This window comes from Hyperolius riggenbachi, chromosome 4 (genome assembly GCF_040937935.1).
Source record: "Hyperolius riggenbachi isolate aHypRig1 chromosome 4, aHypRig1.pri, whole genome shotgun sequence".
Taxonomy (NCBI): Eukaryota; Metazoa; Chordata; class Amphibia; order Anura; family Hyperoliidae; genus Hyperolius; species Hyperolius riggenbachi.
Genome location: NC_090649.1, coordinates 156,064,590 through 156,082,037, shown reverse-complemented (window position 1 = coordinate 156,082,037; position 17,448 = coordinate 156,064,590). Strand labels below are relative to the sequence as shown.

The 17,448-nt window shown below is 43.0% G+C and overlaps 1 protein-coding gene across 3 annotated transcripts in view; it reads left to right on the top strand.

Annotated features, from left to right (window-relative positions):
* IGSF10 (immunoglobulin superfamily member 10) overlaps positions 1-17,448 on the top strand; it is a 163,123-nt gene that overhangs the window by 123,088 nt on the left and 22,587 nt on the right. For all 3 annotated transcript variants that reach the window (XM_068280840.1, XM_068280839.1, XM_068280838.1), the window contains one exon: positions 4,665-9,773. In XM_068280840.1, the coding sequence (XP_068136941.1) occupies positions 4,665-9,773 (5,109 nt within the window). The remainder of the gene's footprint in view (positions 1-4,664; positions 9,774-17,448) is intronic.

Below are 17,448 nucleotides of genomic sequence, written 5' to 3'. Positions count from 1 at the left end.
TGTGCTTTACCCTACTGCACACCTAACACTAAGCTTTACCCCACTGTACGCTGGACACTAAGCTTTACCCTACTGTATGCCTAACATTAAGCTTTACCCTACTGTATGCCTAACACTAAGCTTTACCATCCTGTATGCCTAACACTAAGCTTTGCCCTACTGTATGCCTAACACTAAGGTTTACCCTACTGTATGCCTAACACTATGCTTTACCCTACTGTATGCCTAACACTAAGCTTTACCCTACTGTATGCCTAACACTAAGCTTTACCCTACTGTGTGCCTAACACTAAGCTTTACCCTACTGTATGCCTAACACTATGCTTTACCCTACTGTATGCCTAACAGTAAGCTTTACCCTACTGTATGCCTAACATTAAGCTTTACCCTACTGTATGCCTAACACTAAGCTTTACCCTACTGTATGCCTAACACTAAGCTTTACTCTACTGTATGCCTAACACTAAGCTTTACCCTACTGTATGCCTAATGCCAAGCTTTACCCTACTGTATGCCTAAAACTAAGCTTTACCCTAATGTATGCCTAACACTAAGCTTTACCCTACAGTATGTCTAACACTATGCTTTACCCTACTGTATGCCTAACATTAAGCTGTACCCTACTGTATGCCTAACACTAACCTTTACCTTACTGTATGCCTAACACTAAGCTTTACCCTACTGTATGCCTAACACTAAGCTGTACCCTACTGTATGCCTAACACTGTGCTTTACCCTACTGTATGCCTAACACTAAGCTTTACCCTACTGTATGCCTAACACTAAGCTTTACCCTACTGTATGCCTAACACTAAGCTTTACCCTACTGTATGCCTAACACTAAGCTGTACCCTACTGTATGCCTAACACTATGCTTTACCCCAATGTATGCCTAACACTAAGCTTTTCCCTACTGTATGCCTAACACTAAGCTGTACCCTACTGTATGCCTAACACTATGCTTTACCCTACTGTATGCCTAACACTATGCTTTACCCTACTGCATGCCTAACACTGTGCTTTACCCTACTGCACGCCTAACACTAAGCTTTACCCCACTGTACGCTGGACACTAAGCTTTACCCTACTGTATGCCTAATGCTAAGCTTTACCCTACTGTATGCCTAACGCTAAGCTTTACCCTACTGTATGCCTAACACTATGCTTTACCCTACTGTATGCCCTTCAGTAAGCTTTACCCTCACTGTATGCCTAACACTAAGCTTTACCCTACTGTATGCCTAACACTAAGCTTTACCCTACTGCATGCCTAACACTGTGCTTTACCCTACTGCACGCCTAACACTAAGCTTTACCCCACTGTACGCTGGACACTAAGCTTTACCCTACTGTATGCCTAACATTAAGCTTTACCCTACTGTATGCCTAACACTAAGCTTTACCATCCTGTATGCCTAACACTAAGCTTTGCCCTACTGTATGCCTAACACTAAGGTTTACCCTACTGTATGCCTAACACTATGCTTTACCCTACTGTATGCCTAACACTAAGCTTTACCCTACTGTATGCCTAACACTAAGCTTTACCCTACTGTGTGCCTAACACTAAGCTTTACCCTACTGTATGCCTAACACTATGCTTTACCCTACTGTATGCCTAACAGTAAGCTTTACCCTACTGTATGCCTAACATTAAGCTTTACCCTACTGTATGCCTAACACTATGCCTTGCCCTACTGTATGCCTAACACTAAGCTTTACTCTACTGTATGCCTAACACTAAGCTTTACCCTACTGTATGCCTAATGCCAAGCTTAACCCTACTGTATGCCTAAAACTAAGCTTTACCCTAATGTATGCCTAACACTAAGCTTTACCCTACAGTATGTCTAACACTATGCTTTACCCTACTGTATGCCTAACATTAAGCTGTACCCTACTGTATGCCTAACACTAAGCTTTACCTTACTGTATGCCTAACACTAAGCTTTACCCTACTGTATGCCTAACACTAAGCTGTACCCTACTGTATGCCTAACACTGTGCTTTACCCTACTGTATGCCTAACACTAAGCTTTACCCTACTGTATGCCTAACACTAAGCTTTACCCTACTGTATGCCTAACACTAAGCTTTACCCTACTGTATGCCTAACACTAAGCTGTACCCTACTGTATGCCTAACACTATGCTTTACCCCAATGTATGCCTAACACTAAGCTTTACCCTACTGTATGCCTAACACTAAGCTGTACCCTACTGTATGCCTAACACTATGCTTTACCCTAATGTATGCCTAACACTAAGCTTTACCCTACTGTATGCCTAACACTAAGCTTTACCCTACTGTATGCCTAACACTAAGCTTTACCCTACTGTATGCCTAACATTAAGCTTTACCCTACTGTATGCCTAACACTAAGCTTTACCCTACTGTATGTTTAATACTAAGCTTTACCCTACTGTATGCCTAACACTAAGCTTTACCCTACTGTATGCCTAACACTAAGCTTTACCCTACTGTATGCCTAACGCTAAGCTTTACCCTACTGTATGCCTAACACTAAGCTTTACCCTACTGTATGCCTAACACTAAGCTTTACCCTACTGTATGCCTAACACTATGCTTTACCCTACTGTATGCCTAACACTAAGCTGTACCCTACTGTATGCCTAACACTAAGCTTTACCCTACTGTATGCCTAACACTAAGCTTTACCCTACTGTATGCCTAACACTATGCTTTACCCTACTGTATGCCTAACACTAAGCTGTACCCTACTGTATGCCTAACACTAAGCTTTACCCTACTGTATGCCTAACACTAAGCTTTACCCTACTGTATGCCTAACACTATGCTTTACCCTACTGTATGCCTAACACTAAGCTGTACCCTACTGTATGTCTAACACTTAGCTTTATCCTACTGTATGCCTAACACTATGCTTTACCCTACTGTATGCCTAACATTAAGCTTTACCCTACTGTATGCCTAACACTAGGCTTTACCCTACTGTATGCCTAACACTGAGCTTTACCCTACTGTATGCCTAACAATAAACTTTACTCTACTGTATGCCTAACACTATGCTTTACCTTACTGTATGCCTAACACTAAGCTGTACCCTACTGTATGTCTAACACTAAGCTTTACCCTACTGTATGCCTAACACTAAGCTTTACCCTACTGTATGCCTAACACTAAGCTTTACCCCACTGTACGCCGAACACTAAGCTTTACCCTACTGTATGCCTAACACTATGCTTTACCCTACTGTATGCCTAACACTAAGCTTTACCCTACTGTATGCCTAACACTAAGCTGTACCCTACTGTATGCCTAACACTAAGCTTTACCCTACTGTATGCCTAACACTAAGCTTTACCCTTCTGTATGCCTAACACTATGCCTTACCCTACTGTATGCCTAACACTAAGCTGTACCCTACTGTATGCCTAACACTAAGCTGTACCCTACTGTTTGCCTAACATTAAGCTTTACCCTACTGTATGCCTAACACTAAGCTTTACCCTACTGTATGCCTAACACTAAGCTTTACCCTGCTGTATGCCTAACACTAAGCTGTACCCTACTGTATGCCTAACACTATGCCTTACCCTACTGTATGCCTAACACTAAGCTTTACCCTACTGTATGCCTAACACTAAGCTGTACTCTACTGTATGCCTAACACTAAGCTTTACCCTACTGTTTGCCTAACACTATGCTTTACCCTACTGTATGCCTAACACTAAGCTTTACCCTACTGTATGCCTAAAACTAAGCTTTACCCTACTGTATGCCTAAAACTAAGCTTTACCCTACTGCATGCCTAACACTAAGCTTTACCCTACTGTATGCCTAACACTAAGCTTTACCCTCACTGTATGCCTAACACTAAGCTTTACCCTACTGCATGCCTAACACTAAGCTTTACCCTACTGCATGCCTAACACTAAGCTTTACCCTACTGTATGCCGAACAATAACTTTTATCCTTATTGTATGCCTAACACTGCTATTCAGGGCTTATTACCATTTGGGTTCCAGTTGACCAGATTCCATCTCACTTGCTACCGTTTTTCTAATGACATAATATGGGGAGTCTGTCCCAAAAACACTGTAACATAAGCCTGACAGAAAGCTCCACTGAAAAGGTTTTTTTCGAGAGAATTCCTCACTTCCTGTAGTCTCATAGTGACTATGATATCTCCTCAGTGGGATTGCAGACAACTATAAAATCCAAAGTATTGTCATAACCTTTTATTTGCTCCTCTAGAAAATGTTTTGGCTACAATTCTTTTTTCATGCATAAAAGACTTAAAAGACTATGCTTTTCTGTAAATAATTCTAATACACAAGTTATATAGTGAAAGTAATATGCATTTCTGAATTATATCATTAAAGCAAAGCTCCAGTGTATATCACATATTCACTGTGTCCTTTTCTTCTATAAAGCTATAAACACCATGTCTTCTACTTGTAAAATCACCCCCGGATCTCTGTGTCCACCAACTTCCAGCGCTCCAGTGTTACAATGATTATGTCTGCACATTATAGACATAGCGTAACCATTATGTAATGAGTTAATGAGATCATGTTCTTGTCTGTTACAGGAATGTAGTTAAAGCAGCAGTGATCATATACTGAAATGCACCAAATTCATATAAAAGTGCATTCAACATATCTTCATTTTTTTTATAGATTTGATCAAATGCAAGAGGGATCGTTCAGGACACCAGTGTCCAATTTGCACATCTCCTCAAAAGAATAAAGGGAAATCATTAAACGACCTATCTTCTCAAGACCTCATCTGTACTAAGCCAACAATAGACAATGTTCTCAAACTAAAGAATGTGAGCACTCCAGAGGAAGGGAGCTTTACCACTATATCAGCAAAAGACTTTGTGGCACCCATGGGGTCTCTAGTCCTAAACATGACCGACCAGTCTGGAAATGAAGCAAACCTGGCCTGCACTGTACAAAGGCCAATGAAAATGTCTGAGATAAGGCTAGATAAGAAAGAGGAGTATACAATATTGAGGACTACATTTTCATCCTTTCTGGTGTGCAACCTGGACTATGACCATATTCAAAAGCTGTGGGGAATATTAGCCATGTACAGTGACTCTCCAATGAAACTCAAACGAGATCTTTTACTGACAAAAACACCTTTCATCAGTTACAAATACAAGCAAGTTGGGTCGGGGGATGACGTGTTCACGGACATTGAAGCAGAGCTACGAGCAGAGCCGAACTGGTTAATGCAAGACCTGGTGACATTGCAACTTGATAGGTCAGCAACAACCCTAAACATGCTCCATATTCAGTATTTAACTGACGTCTATGTGACCATACCCGATACCGCTCAGCATGCTGTTAAAAACAACTGGGTCATGATAACAAAAGGCAACCAGACACAAACTGAGTATAGCACCATCGTTGGAGGAACAGTGGAGATGAACTGCCAGGCTGGGGGTGAACCAACACCAATCACAGAATGGGTTCTTCCTGATGGAAGTAAGATAAGAGCACCGTATGTAAGCGAAGAAGGCCGGATAACTATTACAAAAGATGGAAAATTTATCTTAAAATCTGCTGACAGTTTTGACACAGGCGTGTATCACTGTATAGCTACAAATTACATGGATGCAGATGTGCTCACCTACAGAATTACAGTGGTAAGTGCTGATGTGGAAGAAGAAGCTGTGAATGGAGCTGAACTTTCAGTCTTTAACGGGGATGTGCTGTATCTTCCATGTGGCTTTAGTGGAGTACCTGATGCATCTGTAAGCTGGATACTACCTGATCATTCCATACTACATGAGACATTAAGGAACAAATTCATTTTCTCCAATGGGACACTGAGAATACAAGACATTACACAAAGAGACAGAGGACATTTTAGGTGTATAGCAGCCAATCAGTATGGGCTGGATGTTCTAACTCACATGGTGTTTGTGAAAGAGAGGGAAAATGGAAGGGTCAGTGGAAAGCTACAGCTAGACCAAACTGAGGATAAGATTGAGGATGGGTCAGGCACTGAAGAAGTTAAAGAAAATAACTACTTAGCAACAGGGAAAATCACAACGCATCGAAAGTTTCCAACCAGACGCATCAACACTAAACTTGATAGCCAAGGAAATTTGAACACAGAGGTTCACCAAAGGAATAGAGTAAACCCACGCCTTAAAGGACACCGGAGGCCATTTACACCAAACACAAGAAGGATTGATCCTCAACGCTGGACAGAGATCTTAGAAAAAACTAAAAAGAATTCAGTGAGCAGCCAAACACCAGCACAAGTCACAGAAAGTTCAGCTAAAGAAGAAAGCATCACAGAAAATGTTTCTGGTGAACCATATGAAGCATCTGGGGAAGAATTACTTCCAGAAAAGGAACAGTTTTTAGTAGTGTCAGAAAAGCCCTCAAAAAAGCATATTACAACAACTACAGGCCCAACTGCCACTCCGAGGTATACGCCTTCACTGGCTGCAAAGGAAACATCTACAGCATCAAGTTTTACAAAAATTTACCAAGACAATTTAGCCAAAGAAAATATAAACAAAGAAACCACTGTCACAATAACAAAGTCTACTTCATTAGCGTATTCAACCAAGAGAACAGGAAGTCCTCATTATGTCGATACTTTTACAGACACCACAAACATTTATAACTATGAGGAGCCAACAACTCTCAGTATCTTAAATACCACATCTGTAGTAGAAATACCAGCACCAGAAACTACTACTAAAATACTGCACATGTCATCAAGTGATGCCACTACTAATGCTTTGCTGAAACCAACTCCTTTTACTAGTCCTGGAAAATTCAATGGGGAAAGTCAAGATGCTACCACAGGATTTAAATCATTAACTGCAACTCCACAAATAGTTGTCACAGGGCCTACAACTACCAGTGGTGTTTCTTTAACTACAACCCAGAAAGCTATAACTCCATCACCAGCATCACCAATTGCATCCAGTAAGTTTTATGTTACAACTCAGAATCAACTTTTAACACCAACCATTCCAGAAAATGAAGTACAATTTACCACTCATGATGATACCAAAAGGCCTTCTACTACATCCAGCTATTTTAATAATCAGATACAATACATTGTTTCTAGTCCACCTTCAGAAGTTAACTTTATGACTACTTCACCTCCAAATAGCATCACCAACCCAGATATACCACCGTATGACTTGTCAACTCATACACCTTTCACAGACCCACTAATCACATCTAGATATGTTCATGTAACTTCCCAAAGCATTCAAGGTAAACCCCAAAGTAGTAGTACTACTAAAATACCATTAAGATCTGCTGCTGTAGGTGAAATTGCAGAACCACCCACTACATTTAAACCCACCATCACAAATAAAGTAATAGTTCCTCAACAAGACATTTTAAATTCCCAAATAGCTACCACACCATCCAGTAAAACCATGAGCACACAAAAAACTACCACCCCCAGTACCACGAGAGACAGATTTGATTCTAAGCAGGAATCTGAACTTTTGACAGATTCTCAAGATAGACGACCAACTCAACCAAATGTTCACAGCATAAGGAAATCACTCCATTCAGATACTAGAGACAAATTGGGGGAAGAAAATGTTCATAGTACTGATTCTTTAACAAAGTCAAGCACAAAAGTTTACCTTTCTAAAACTGATATTGGGCAAATTTACATTCATACCACTCAAAAAATAATTTCACCAAAGTTATCACCTGGATCCACTATTATTTCACATCAACAAATTCAGATAGTGAAAGATGTAACACCATTAATACCTACTCTAAGAAATTACGGGAGAAGGAGAATTCCTGGAAGGAGGCGTATTATAAAACCAGGGCGTGTTCCAAGCAGTAGGATTCACCAGTTTAAGTTTGGGAAGGCAGATATAAGAGAGAATACTGAATCTACCACATCTCACAGCACAACATCTGATTCTAGGGACTACAACCGACCGTTAAACAGCACTGTTTCTTCAAGGACTTATTCTACTTCACCAACACAGCAGCCTCCCAGGATAGTCCCAGGAAAAATACATGTGGAAGCTACCATTCAACCAACCTCAAAACCAAGTGAAAGTGAACCATCAGCTGCCACTTACATTACTTCTGCACAGCCTGCAACTCATAGCACACCCCAAGAAATTATTTTACGTACGATGGTTCCTAGTAAGTCTAACATGGATATGGTACGTGCACAAGATGTTACAACATATATTCCAACAACTGTGCCTGTCACAACAAATGAAGGCCGCCAAAAAACCACCCTTGCTCAAATGACTACTATCAGGCCTAGAGTTACCTCCAAAATGATCAGAAGAAAAATTCCTTGGCATAGATTGTTTGGGAACAACCAAATAACTCAAAGAGAGGTACTGAGGAAGCTTAGAAAAAATATTAGGTTAAATTATGGAGCTACTACTCGCTCTCCTGCACCTGACATTTGGATTCCCCAAACGTCTACAGCTAGTATTTTATCGGCACAGCAGACTACAACTAGTTTAAATACAGAGACCAATGCACCTTTAGTAAGAACAAAAAGTACAACAGCACTTTATCCAAGAACCGCAGCAACTAGAACTGTAAAAAGTCCCACAAGTGCCTCAGTGACTTCTGCATTTAAATCAAAATATGCTGCAGCTGCAATAGCTATTAATTCTTCTGCCATTACTAAAACAGTATCTGCTCAAGTTTTCCCAACTGGCACAACAAAATGGACAACATTTTATCCAACCACTATCACACCAACAACAACTGCTGTACATCCAACTAGTCCTCGAAAAATTGTACCAATTACTTCCAGTCTTGCAAGAACCTCAGCCTATACCACTGTGGAAAAGACTTTCAAAGATGCAAGTCTACCCCCTCTCAAACATGCAGAGTCTGCAACAGTAACATCTTCCCCTGTTGATAGTACCACAAGATTCAAATCAATGAGACGAAAAAGACCACGGAAGAAGTATCATTACAGCATCTTGCAAAATCACTGGAAATCAGCAGCAGATTCTAACAAGCTAGCTACTTCTTCAGAAGAAACTACTAAGTCTTATACAGTAACTCCAACAGTAGATTTCTCATCTAGTACAATAAATGAAGCACAGTCAACATTGGTGAACTCAAGAAATGACATTCCCTTAACTATCAATGGAAAATTTTACTGGAGCGGTACTTCAAAATTACCCAATTTATCTCTGCAGACCTCTCCTTTGACAAATGTCACAAGTACATTAACAACTCCACACCAAAAACTATCTGACAATAATTATATATTCACATCCGTCCAAGCATTAAACAAAAATGGTCATTTTAAGCAAGTGATTGCGTCTACACCAAGAACAAAAGTGACTTCATTACAGCCTAAGGATTTTGTAAACACTACTCCATATCCATCTTCAGTGACTGCTAAAATCATTAGCAGCCTGACTGATCCATTGCCCATCTTAAGCCCGACTATAACACAAACTCCAGTCATACCTATAAAGAAGATAGTTTCTTCTACTGTAGAGATCAGACGTGATCCAAAAACATCACACAGAAATATACACGTAATACCACAGATTCCTAGTGTACTGAAAAAAACACCACACAACATTTCTTCTACAACAGCACAAGAAATAAGGGAGAAAACAATTAACAGCGAGACTGAAACCCTACCCAATGATGTCCGCTCAAGACCTCGTATTATGGGTGGAAAAGCTGCAAGTTTCACAGTGCTTGCAAACACTGATGCATTTATTCCATGTGAGGCCACTGGAAATCCAACACCCACTGTTCTATGGACTAAAGTATCTTCAGGTGAGACCAGTTAATAAACAGTGCATATTATATGTGGATTAAGGGACCACTATCGCGGAAAATTTTAAAATTGAAAATACATGGAAACGTATACAAATAAGAAGTATGTTTCTTACAGAATACAAGGAGCCATAAATTACTTTTCTCCTATGTTGCTGTCACTTACAATAGGTAGAAGAAATTTGACAGAACTGACAGATTTTGAACTAATCCATCTCTTCATGGGGGATTCTCGGCAAGGCTTTTATGCTTTATAAAGAGACTCCCTGAAAAGGATTTCTACAACACTTTTGGCAGTTTTGGCAACTGCCATTCACTAAGTGCTTTTGAAACAAAACAAAACCCTGAAACCCCCCTATGTGGAGATAGGCTAGTCCAAAACCTGTCAATTCTGTCAGATTACTACTACCTACTATAAGTGACAGCAACATAGGAGAAAAGTATTTTATGGCTCATTTTACTCTGAAAAAAGATACATACTACTTATTTGTATGTGCTTATATGTATTTTAAATGTTACGATTTTCGTGATAGTGGTCCTTTAAATGCTATTCAGTTTCCCCCACTATGGGGTATATTATTCACGAAAGATCCGTAAAATGTACATGCACATATAACAAATGTAAGGTTTACTGGTGTTTACGTATGCAAATAGTGAGTTACACCGTCTGTGTAAGCTCACTACATAGATTGCGTAAAGACCAGTATTACAGTGTATATACACACATACATTTTACCTATCTTTTGTATACCTCTATGCTTCAATATGACCTAGGTTAGGGGTGCAATGCTTTAACTTGCAAAGCAGACTTTTTTTTAAAGACCACTTTGCTGAATTACTTGTGATATTCCCACTGGAGGTGGTTGGAATTCTCCAGAGATGGCTTAGTGAATCAGTAATCCAAGTGCCACTGGCTTCCTTAACTTTATAAACTGTTTGGTAGATTACATTTCCGCAAAGTGTGTGTGAGTGATACTTTACAGATGGCAATAAACATTTTTTTTTTAAACCTCTCAGTCTTCATAACGTTTTAAAAAGATTTGATTTGCAAATGAATTCCCAAGCCTTAAAACGTGCACATTAAATTAGATACTATACAGTTAATCTGAAGGCTGCCAATAGAAGGACATATCTTCTGGACAACTATGAGACCTGTCTTTCCATAAAGCTCAACAAAGTTATAAGGAGCATTATAAGGAGGTAGAAGCAGCATTATGGTTAGGTGGGATAAGGAGCATTATGATAAGGAGGGAGAAGCAGCATTATGGTTAGGTGGGATAAGGAGCATTATGGTTAGGAGGGAGAAGCAGCATTATGGTGGGGTGGGATAAGGAGCATTATGATAAGGAGGGAGAAGCAGCATTATGGTTGGGTGGGATAAGAAGCATTACGGTTAGGAGGGAGAAACAGCATTATGTTTGGGTAGGATAAGGAGCATTATGGTTAGGATGGAGAAGCAGCATTATGTTTGGGTAGGATAAGGAGCATTATGGTTAGGAGGGAGAAGCAGCATTATGGTGGCGTGGGATAAGGAGCATTATGATGAGGGAGAAGCAGCATTATGGTTAGGAGGGAGAAGCAGCATTATGGTGGGGTTGGATAAGGAGCATTATGGTTAGGAGGGAGAAGCAGCATTATGGTTAGGAGGGAGAAGCAGCATTATGGTGGGGTGGGATAAGGAGCATTATGATAAGGAGGGAGAAGCAGCATTATGGTTGGGTGGGATAAGAAGCATTACGGTTAGGAGGGAGAAACAGCATTATGTTTGGGTAGGATAAGGAGCATTATGGTTAGGATGGAGAAGCAGCATTATGTTTGGGTAGGATAAGGAGCATTATGGTTAGGAGGGAGAAGCAGCATTATGGTGGCGTGGGATAAGGAGCATTATGATGAGGGAGAAGCAGCATTATGGTTAGGAGGGAGAAGCAGCATTATGGTGGGGTTGGATAAGGAGCATTATGGTTAGGAGGGAGAAGCAGCATTATGGTTAGGAGGGAGAAGCAGCAGTATGGTGGGGTGGGATAAGGAGCATTATGGTTAGGAGGGAGAACCAGCATTATGGTTGGGTGGGATAAGAAGCATTACGGTTAGGAGGGAGAAGCAGCATTATGGTTGGGTGGGATAAGGAGCATTATGATAAGGAGGGAGAAGCAGCATTATGGTTAGGTGGGATAAGGAGCATTATGGTTAGGAGGGAGAAGCAGCATTATGGTTAGGTGGGATAAGGAGCATTATGGTTAGGAGGGAGAAGCAGCATTATGGTTAGGTGGGATAAGGAGCATTATGATAAGGAGGGAGAAGCAGCATTATGGTGGCGTGGGATAAGGAGCATTATGATAAGGAGGGAGAAGCAGCATTATGGTTAGGTGGGATAAGGAGCATTATGGTTAGGAGGGAGAAGCAGCATTATGGTTAGGTGGGATAAGGAGCATTATGGTTAGGTGGGATAGGGAGCATTATGATAAGGAGGGAGAAGCAGCATTATGGTGGCGTGGGATAAGGAGCATTATGGTTAGGAGGGAGAAGCAGCATTATGGTTAGGTGGGATAAGGAGCATTATGGTTAGGAGGGAGAAGCAGCATTATGGTTAGGTGGGAGAAGGAGCATTATGGTTAGGAGAGAGAAGCAGCATTATGGTTAGGTGGGATAGGGAGCATTATGATAAGGAGGGAGAAGCAGCATTATGGTGGCGTGGGATAAGGAGCATTATGGTTAGGAGGGAGAAGCAGCATTATGGTTAGGTGGGATAAGGAGCATTATGGTTAGGAGAGAGAAGCAGCATTATGATTAGGTGGGATAAGGAGCATTATGGTTAGGAGGGAGAAGCAGCATTATGGTGGCGTGGGATAAGGAGCATTATGGTTAGGAGGGAGAAGCAGCATTATGGTTGGGTGGGATAAGGAGCATTATGGTTAGGAGGGAGAAGCAGCATTATGGTTAGGTGGGATAAGGAGCATTATGATAAGGAGGGAGAAGCAGCATTATGGTGGGGTGGGATAAGGAGCATTATGATAAGGAGGGAGAAGCAGCGTTATGGTTGGGTGGGATAAGGAGCATTATGATAAGGAGGGAGAAGCAGCATTATGGTGGGGTGGGATAAGGAGCATTATGATAAGGAGGGAGAAGCAGCATTATGGTGGGGTAGGATAAGGAGCATTATGATAAGGAGGGAGAAGCAGCGTTATGGTTAGGTGGGATAAGGAGCATTATGGTTAGGAGGGAGAAGCAGCATTATGTTTGGGTGGGATAAGGAGCATTATGATAAGCAGGGAGGAGCAGCATTATGGTGGGGTGGGATAAGGAGCATTATGATAAGGAGGGAGAAGCAGCATTATGGTTAGGTGGGATAAGGAGCATTATGGTTAGGAGGGAGAAGCAGCATTATGGTTAGGTGGGATAAGGAGCATTATGATAAGGAGGGAGAAGCAGCATTATGGTGACGTGGGATAAGGAGCATTATGATAAGGAGGGAGAAGCAGCATTATGGTTAGGTGGGATAAGGAGCATTATGGTTAGGAGGGAGAAGCAGCATTATGGTTAGGTGGGATAAGGAGCATTATGGTTAGGAGGGAGAAGCAGCATTATGGTTAGGTGGGATAGGGAGCATTATGATAAGGAGGGAGAAGCAGCATTATGGTGGCGTGGGATAAGGAGCATTATGGTTAGGAGGGAGAAGCAGCATTATGGTTAGGTGGGATAAGGAGCATTATGGTTAGGAGGGAGAAGCAGCATTATGGTTAGGTGGGATAAGGAGCATTATGGTTAGGAGAGAGAAGCAGCATTATGGTTAGGTGGGATAGGGAGCATTATGATAAGGAGGGAGAAGCAGCATTATGGTGGCGTGGGATAAGGAGCATTATGGTTAGGAGGGAGAAGCAGCATTATGGTTAGGTGGGATAAGGAGCATTATGGTAAGGAGGGAGAAGCAGCATTATGGTTAGGTGGGATAAGGAGCATTATGATAAGGAGGGAGAAGCAGCATTATGGTTAGGTGGGATAGGGAGCATTATGGTTAGGAGAGAGAAGCAGCATTATGATTAGGTGGGATAAGGAGCATTATGGTTAGGAGGGAGAAGCAGCATTATGGTGGCGTGGGATAAGGAGCATTATGGTTAGGAGGGAGAAGCAGCATTATGGTTAGGTGGGATAAGGAGCATTATGGTAAGGAGGGAGAAGCAGCATTATGGTTAGGTGGGATAAGGAGCATTATGATAAGGAGGGAGAAGCAGCATTATGGTTAGGTGGGATAGGGAGCATTATGGTTAGGAGAGAGAAGCAGCATTATGATTAGGTGGGATAAGGAGCATTATGGTTAGGAGGGAGAAGCAGCATTATGGTGGCGTGGGATAAGGAGCATTATGGTTAGGAGGGAGAAGCAGCATTATGGTGGCGTGGGATAAGGAGCATTATGATAAGGAGGGAGAAGCAGCATTATGGTTAGGTGGGATAAGGAGCATTATGGTTAGGAGGGAGAAGCAGCATTATGGTGGCGTGGGATAAGGAGCATTATGGTTAGGAGGGAGAAGCAGCATTATGGTTAGGTGGGATAAGGAGCATTATGATAAGGAGGGAGAAGCAGCATTATGGTGGGGTGGGATAAGGAGCATTATGATAAGGAGGGAGAAGCAGCGTTATGGTTGGGTGGGATAAGGAGCATTATGATAAGGAGGGAGAAGCAGCATTATGGTGGGGTGGGATAAGGAGCATTATGATAAGAAGGGAGAAGCAGCATTATGGTGGGGTGGGATAAGGAGCATTACGATAAGGAGGGAGAAGCAGAGTTATGGTGGGGTGGGATAAGGAGCATTATGGTTAGGAGGGAGAAGCAGCATTATGTTTGGGTGGGATAAGGAGCATTATGATAAGGAGGGAGAAGCAGCATTATGTTTGGGTGGGATAAGGAGCATTATGATAAGGAGGGAGAAGCAGCATTATGTTTGGGTGGGATAAGGAGCATTATGATAAGGAGGGAGAAGCAGCATTATGGTTAGGTGGGATAAGGAGCATTATGATAAGGAGGGAGAAGCAGCATTATGGTTAGGTGGGATAAGGAGCATTATGATAAGGAGGGAGAAGCAGCATTATGGTTAGGTGGGATAAGGAGCATTATGATAAGGAGGGAGAAGCAACATTACGGTCAGGTGGGATAAGGAGCAATATGGTTAGGAGGGAGAAGCATCGTTATGGTTGGGTGGGATAAGGAGCATTATGATAATGAGGGAGAAGCAGCATTATGGTTGGGTGGGATAAGGAGCATTATGGTAAGAAGAGAGAAGCAGCATAGTTAGGTGAGATAAGGAGGATTACAGTGGGGTGGAATAAGAGGCATTAGTGTTAGGCGTCAACAAGGATGGTAATAGGTAGAGATGGCCCAAACGGTTCGCTGGCGAACGGTTCCCGGCGAACTTCCGGGGTTCGCGTTCCGGAAGCTAGGTTCACCCCCATAGTGCATCATGAGGGTCAACTTTGACCCTCTACATCACAGTCAGCACATTGCCAGGAACATTGTAGCCAATCAGGCTACACTCCCTCCTGGAGCCACTCCCCCCCCCTTTATAAAAGGCAGGCAGCGTCAGGCTTTGAGCTCACTCGTGTGACTGCATTAATTAGAGAAGGGAAAGCTGTTGCAGACTCTCATAGGGAAAGTTTAGTTAGGCTCTTGTAGGCTTCTTAGCTAGATCCTTGCTGATTCTTATTGCTAAAAAAAACACCCCACAACAGCTCTTTTGAGAGCTAATCTTGTTCTTGTGATCTATTTTTTTTTTTGTGTGTGTGTGTGTTCCACTGACACTTGTGTTGCATAGACAGCCTTGGTAATTCCTACTGTGTGTTCCACTGCCTGGCCAAGCACATTCAGTGACTACCTGTGTGTGTGACAGGTGCACATTACCCATTACTGCATATACCTACCTGCTGTTCACTGTGCACCCACCCACCTACGTGAGCGCACGCAGTGTCACTGTGCCTGTCCGGTACCTGTCTGTGTGTGACAGGTGCACATTGTAATACCCATCGCTGCATATACCTACTACCTGTTGTTAACTTCGTTGCACCTACCCACCTACGTGAGCGCACGCAGTATCACTGTGCCTGTCTGGTACCTGTCTGTGTGTGACAGGTGCACATTGTAATACCCATCACTGCATATACCTACTACCTGTTGTTCACTTCAGTACACCCACCCACCTACGTGAGCACAGCAGTGTCACTGTGCCTGTCCGGTACCTGTCTGTGTGTGACAGGTGCACATTGTAATACCCATCACTGCATACACCTACCTGTTGTTCACTTCAGTGCACCCACCCACCTACGTGAGCGCATGCAGTGTCACTGTGCCTGTCCGGTACCTGTCTGTGTGTGACAGGTGCACATTGTAATACCCAGGGCCATCACTGCATATACCTACAGGTTGTTCACAGTGCACCCACCTACCTACGTGAGCGCACGCAGTGTCACTGTGTACAGCAGCCAACATGCCCTTCAACGTCAGCTGCTCATGCCACCATAGTGCCATCACCCCAGGGGGGCTCAGTGGTTTGGACATTTTTTAATGTGTCTGCCTCAGATCGGAGCAATGCCATCTGTTCTCTCTGCCTCCAAAAATTGAGCCATGGAAAGGCCAACACCCACATAGAGACAGGTGCCTTACGAAGGCACATGGAGAAAAGGCACAAACTGCAATGGGAAGAGCACCTGAGCAAAAGCAGCACACAAAAGAAAAGCAACCCTCCTTCAACTCTTCCTCCTTCAGGTGCATCTTCTTCAGCCGCTTTCTCCCTTGCACCTTCACAGCCACCCTCCTCCACTCCGCCTCTGACCTTGAGCGGTTCCTGCTCCTCTGCCCACAGCAGCCAGGTGTCTGTGAAGGAAATCTTTGAGCGGAAGAAGTCAATTTCTGCCAGTCACCCCCTTGCCCGGCGTCTGACAGCTGGCTTGGCGGAACTGTAACTCGCCAGCTGTTACCATACCAGCTGGTGGACTCTGAGGCCTTCCGTAAATTTTTGGCCATTTGGGACACTGCAGTGGAAGATGCCAGGTCGCAATTATTTCTCTAAAAAGGCCATACCCAAACTGTACAGTGAATTTGAGAGGCAAGTGGTGTCACCTCTGGCACACAGCATTGGGTCAAGGGTCCACCTGACCACGAATGCCTGGTCTGCCAAGCACGGTCAGGGCAGGTACATTACTTACACAGCCCATTGGGTCAACCTGGTGACCGATGGCAAGTGGGGAGTACGGGGCTGTGCAGCGGACCAACTTTTGACACCTCCACGGCTTGCAGGCAGGCCTCCTGCCACATCCTCTTCGCTGTCGTCAATCTCCTCCTCCTTAGCTGAGTGTCAGTTCAACTCTACTTGTGCTGCGATATCCTCTCTAGCTACACAGCTCCAGCTCCCCAGGGCCTATGCTGCATGCCAGGTACGACAGTGTCACGCCATCTTGGACATGTCTTCCCTCAAAGCGGAGAGTCACACTGGAGCAGCTCTTCTGGCTGCTCTTAACAAACAGGTGGATCAGTGGCTGACCCTGCACCAGCTGGAGATCGGCAACGTGGTCTGTGACAACAGCAGCAATCTCATTTCCACTTTGAATTTGGGAAAGCTGACACATGTACCCTGCATGGCACATGTGCTGAATCTAGTCATTCAAAGATTTGTGTCAATGTACCCAGGCT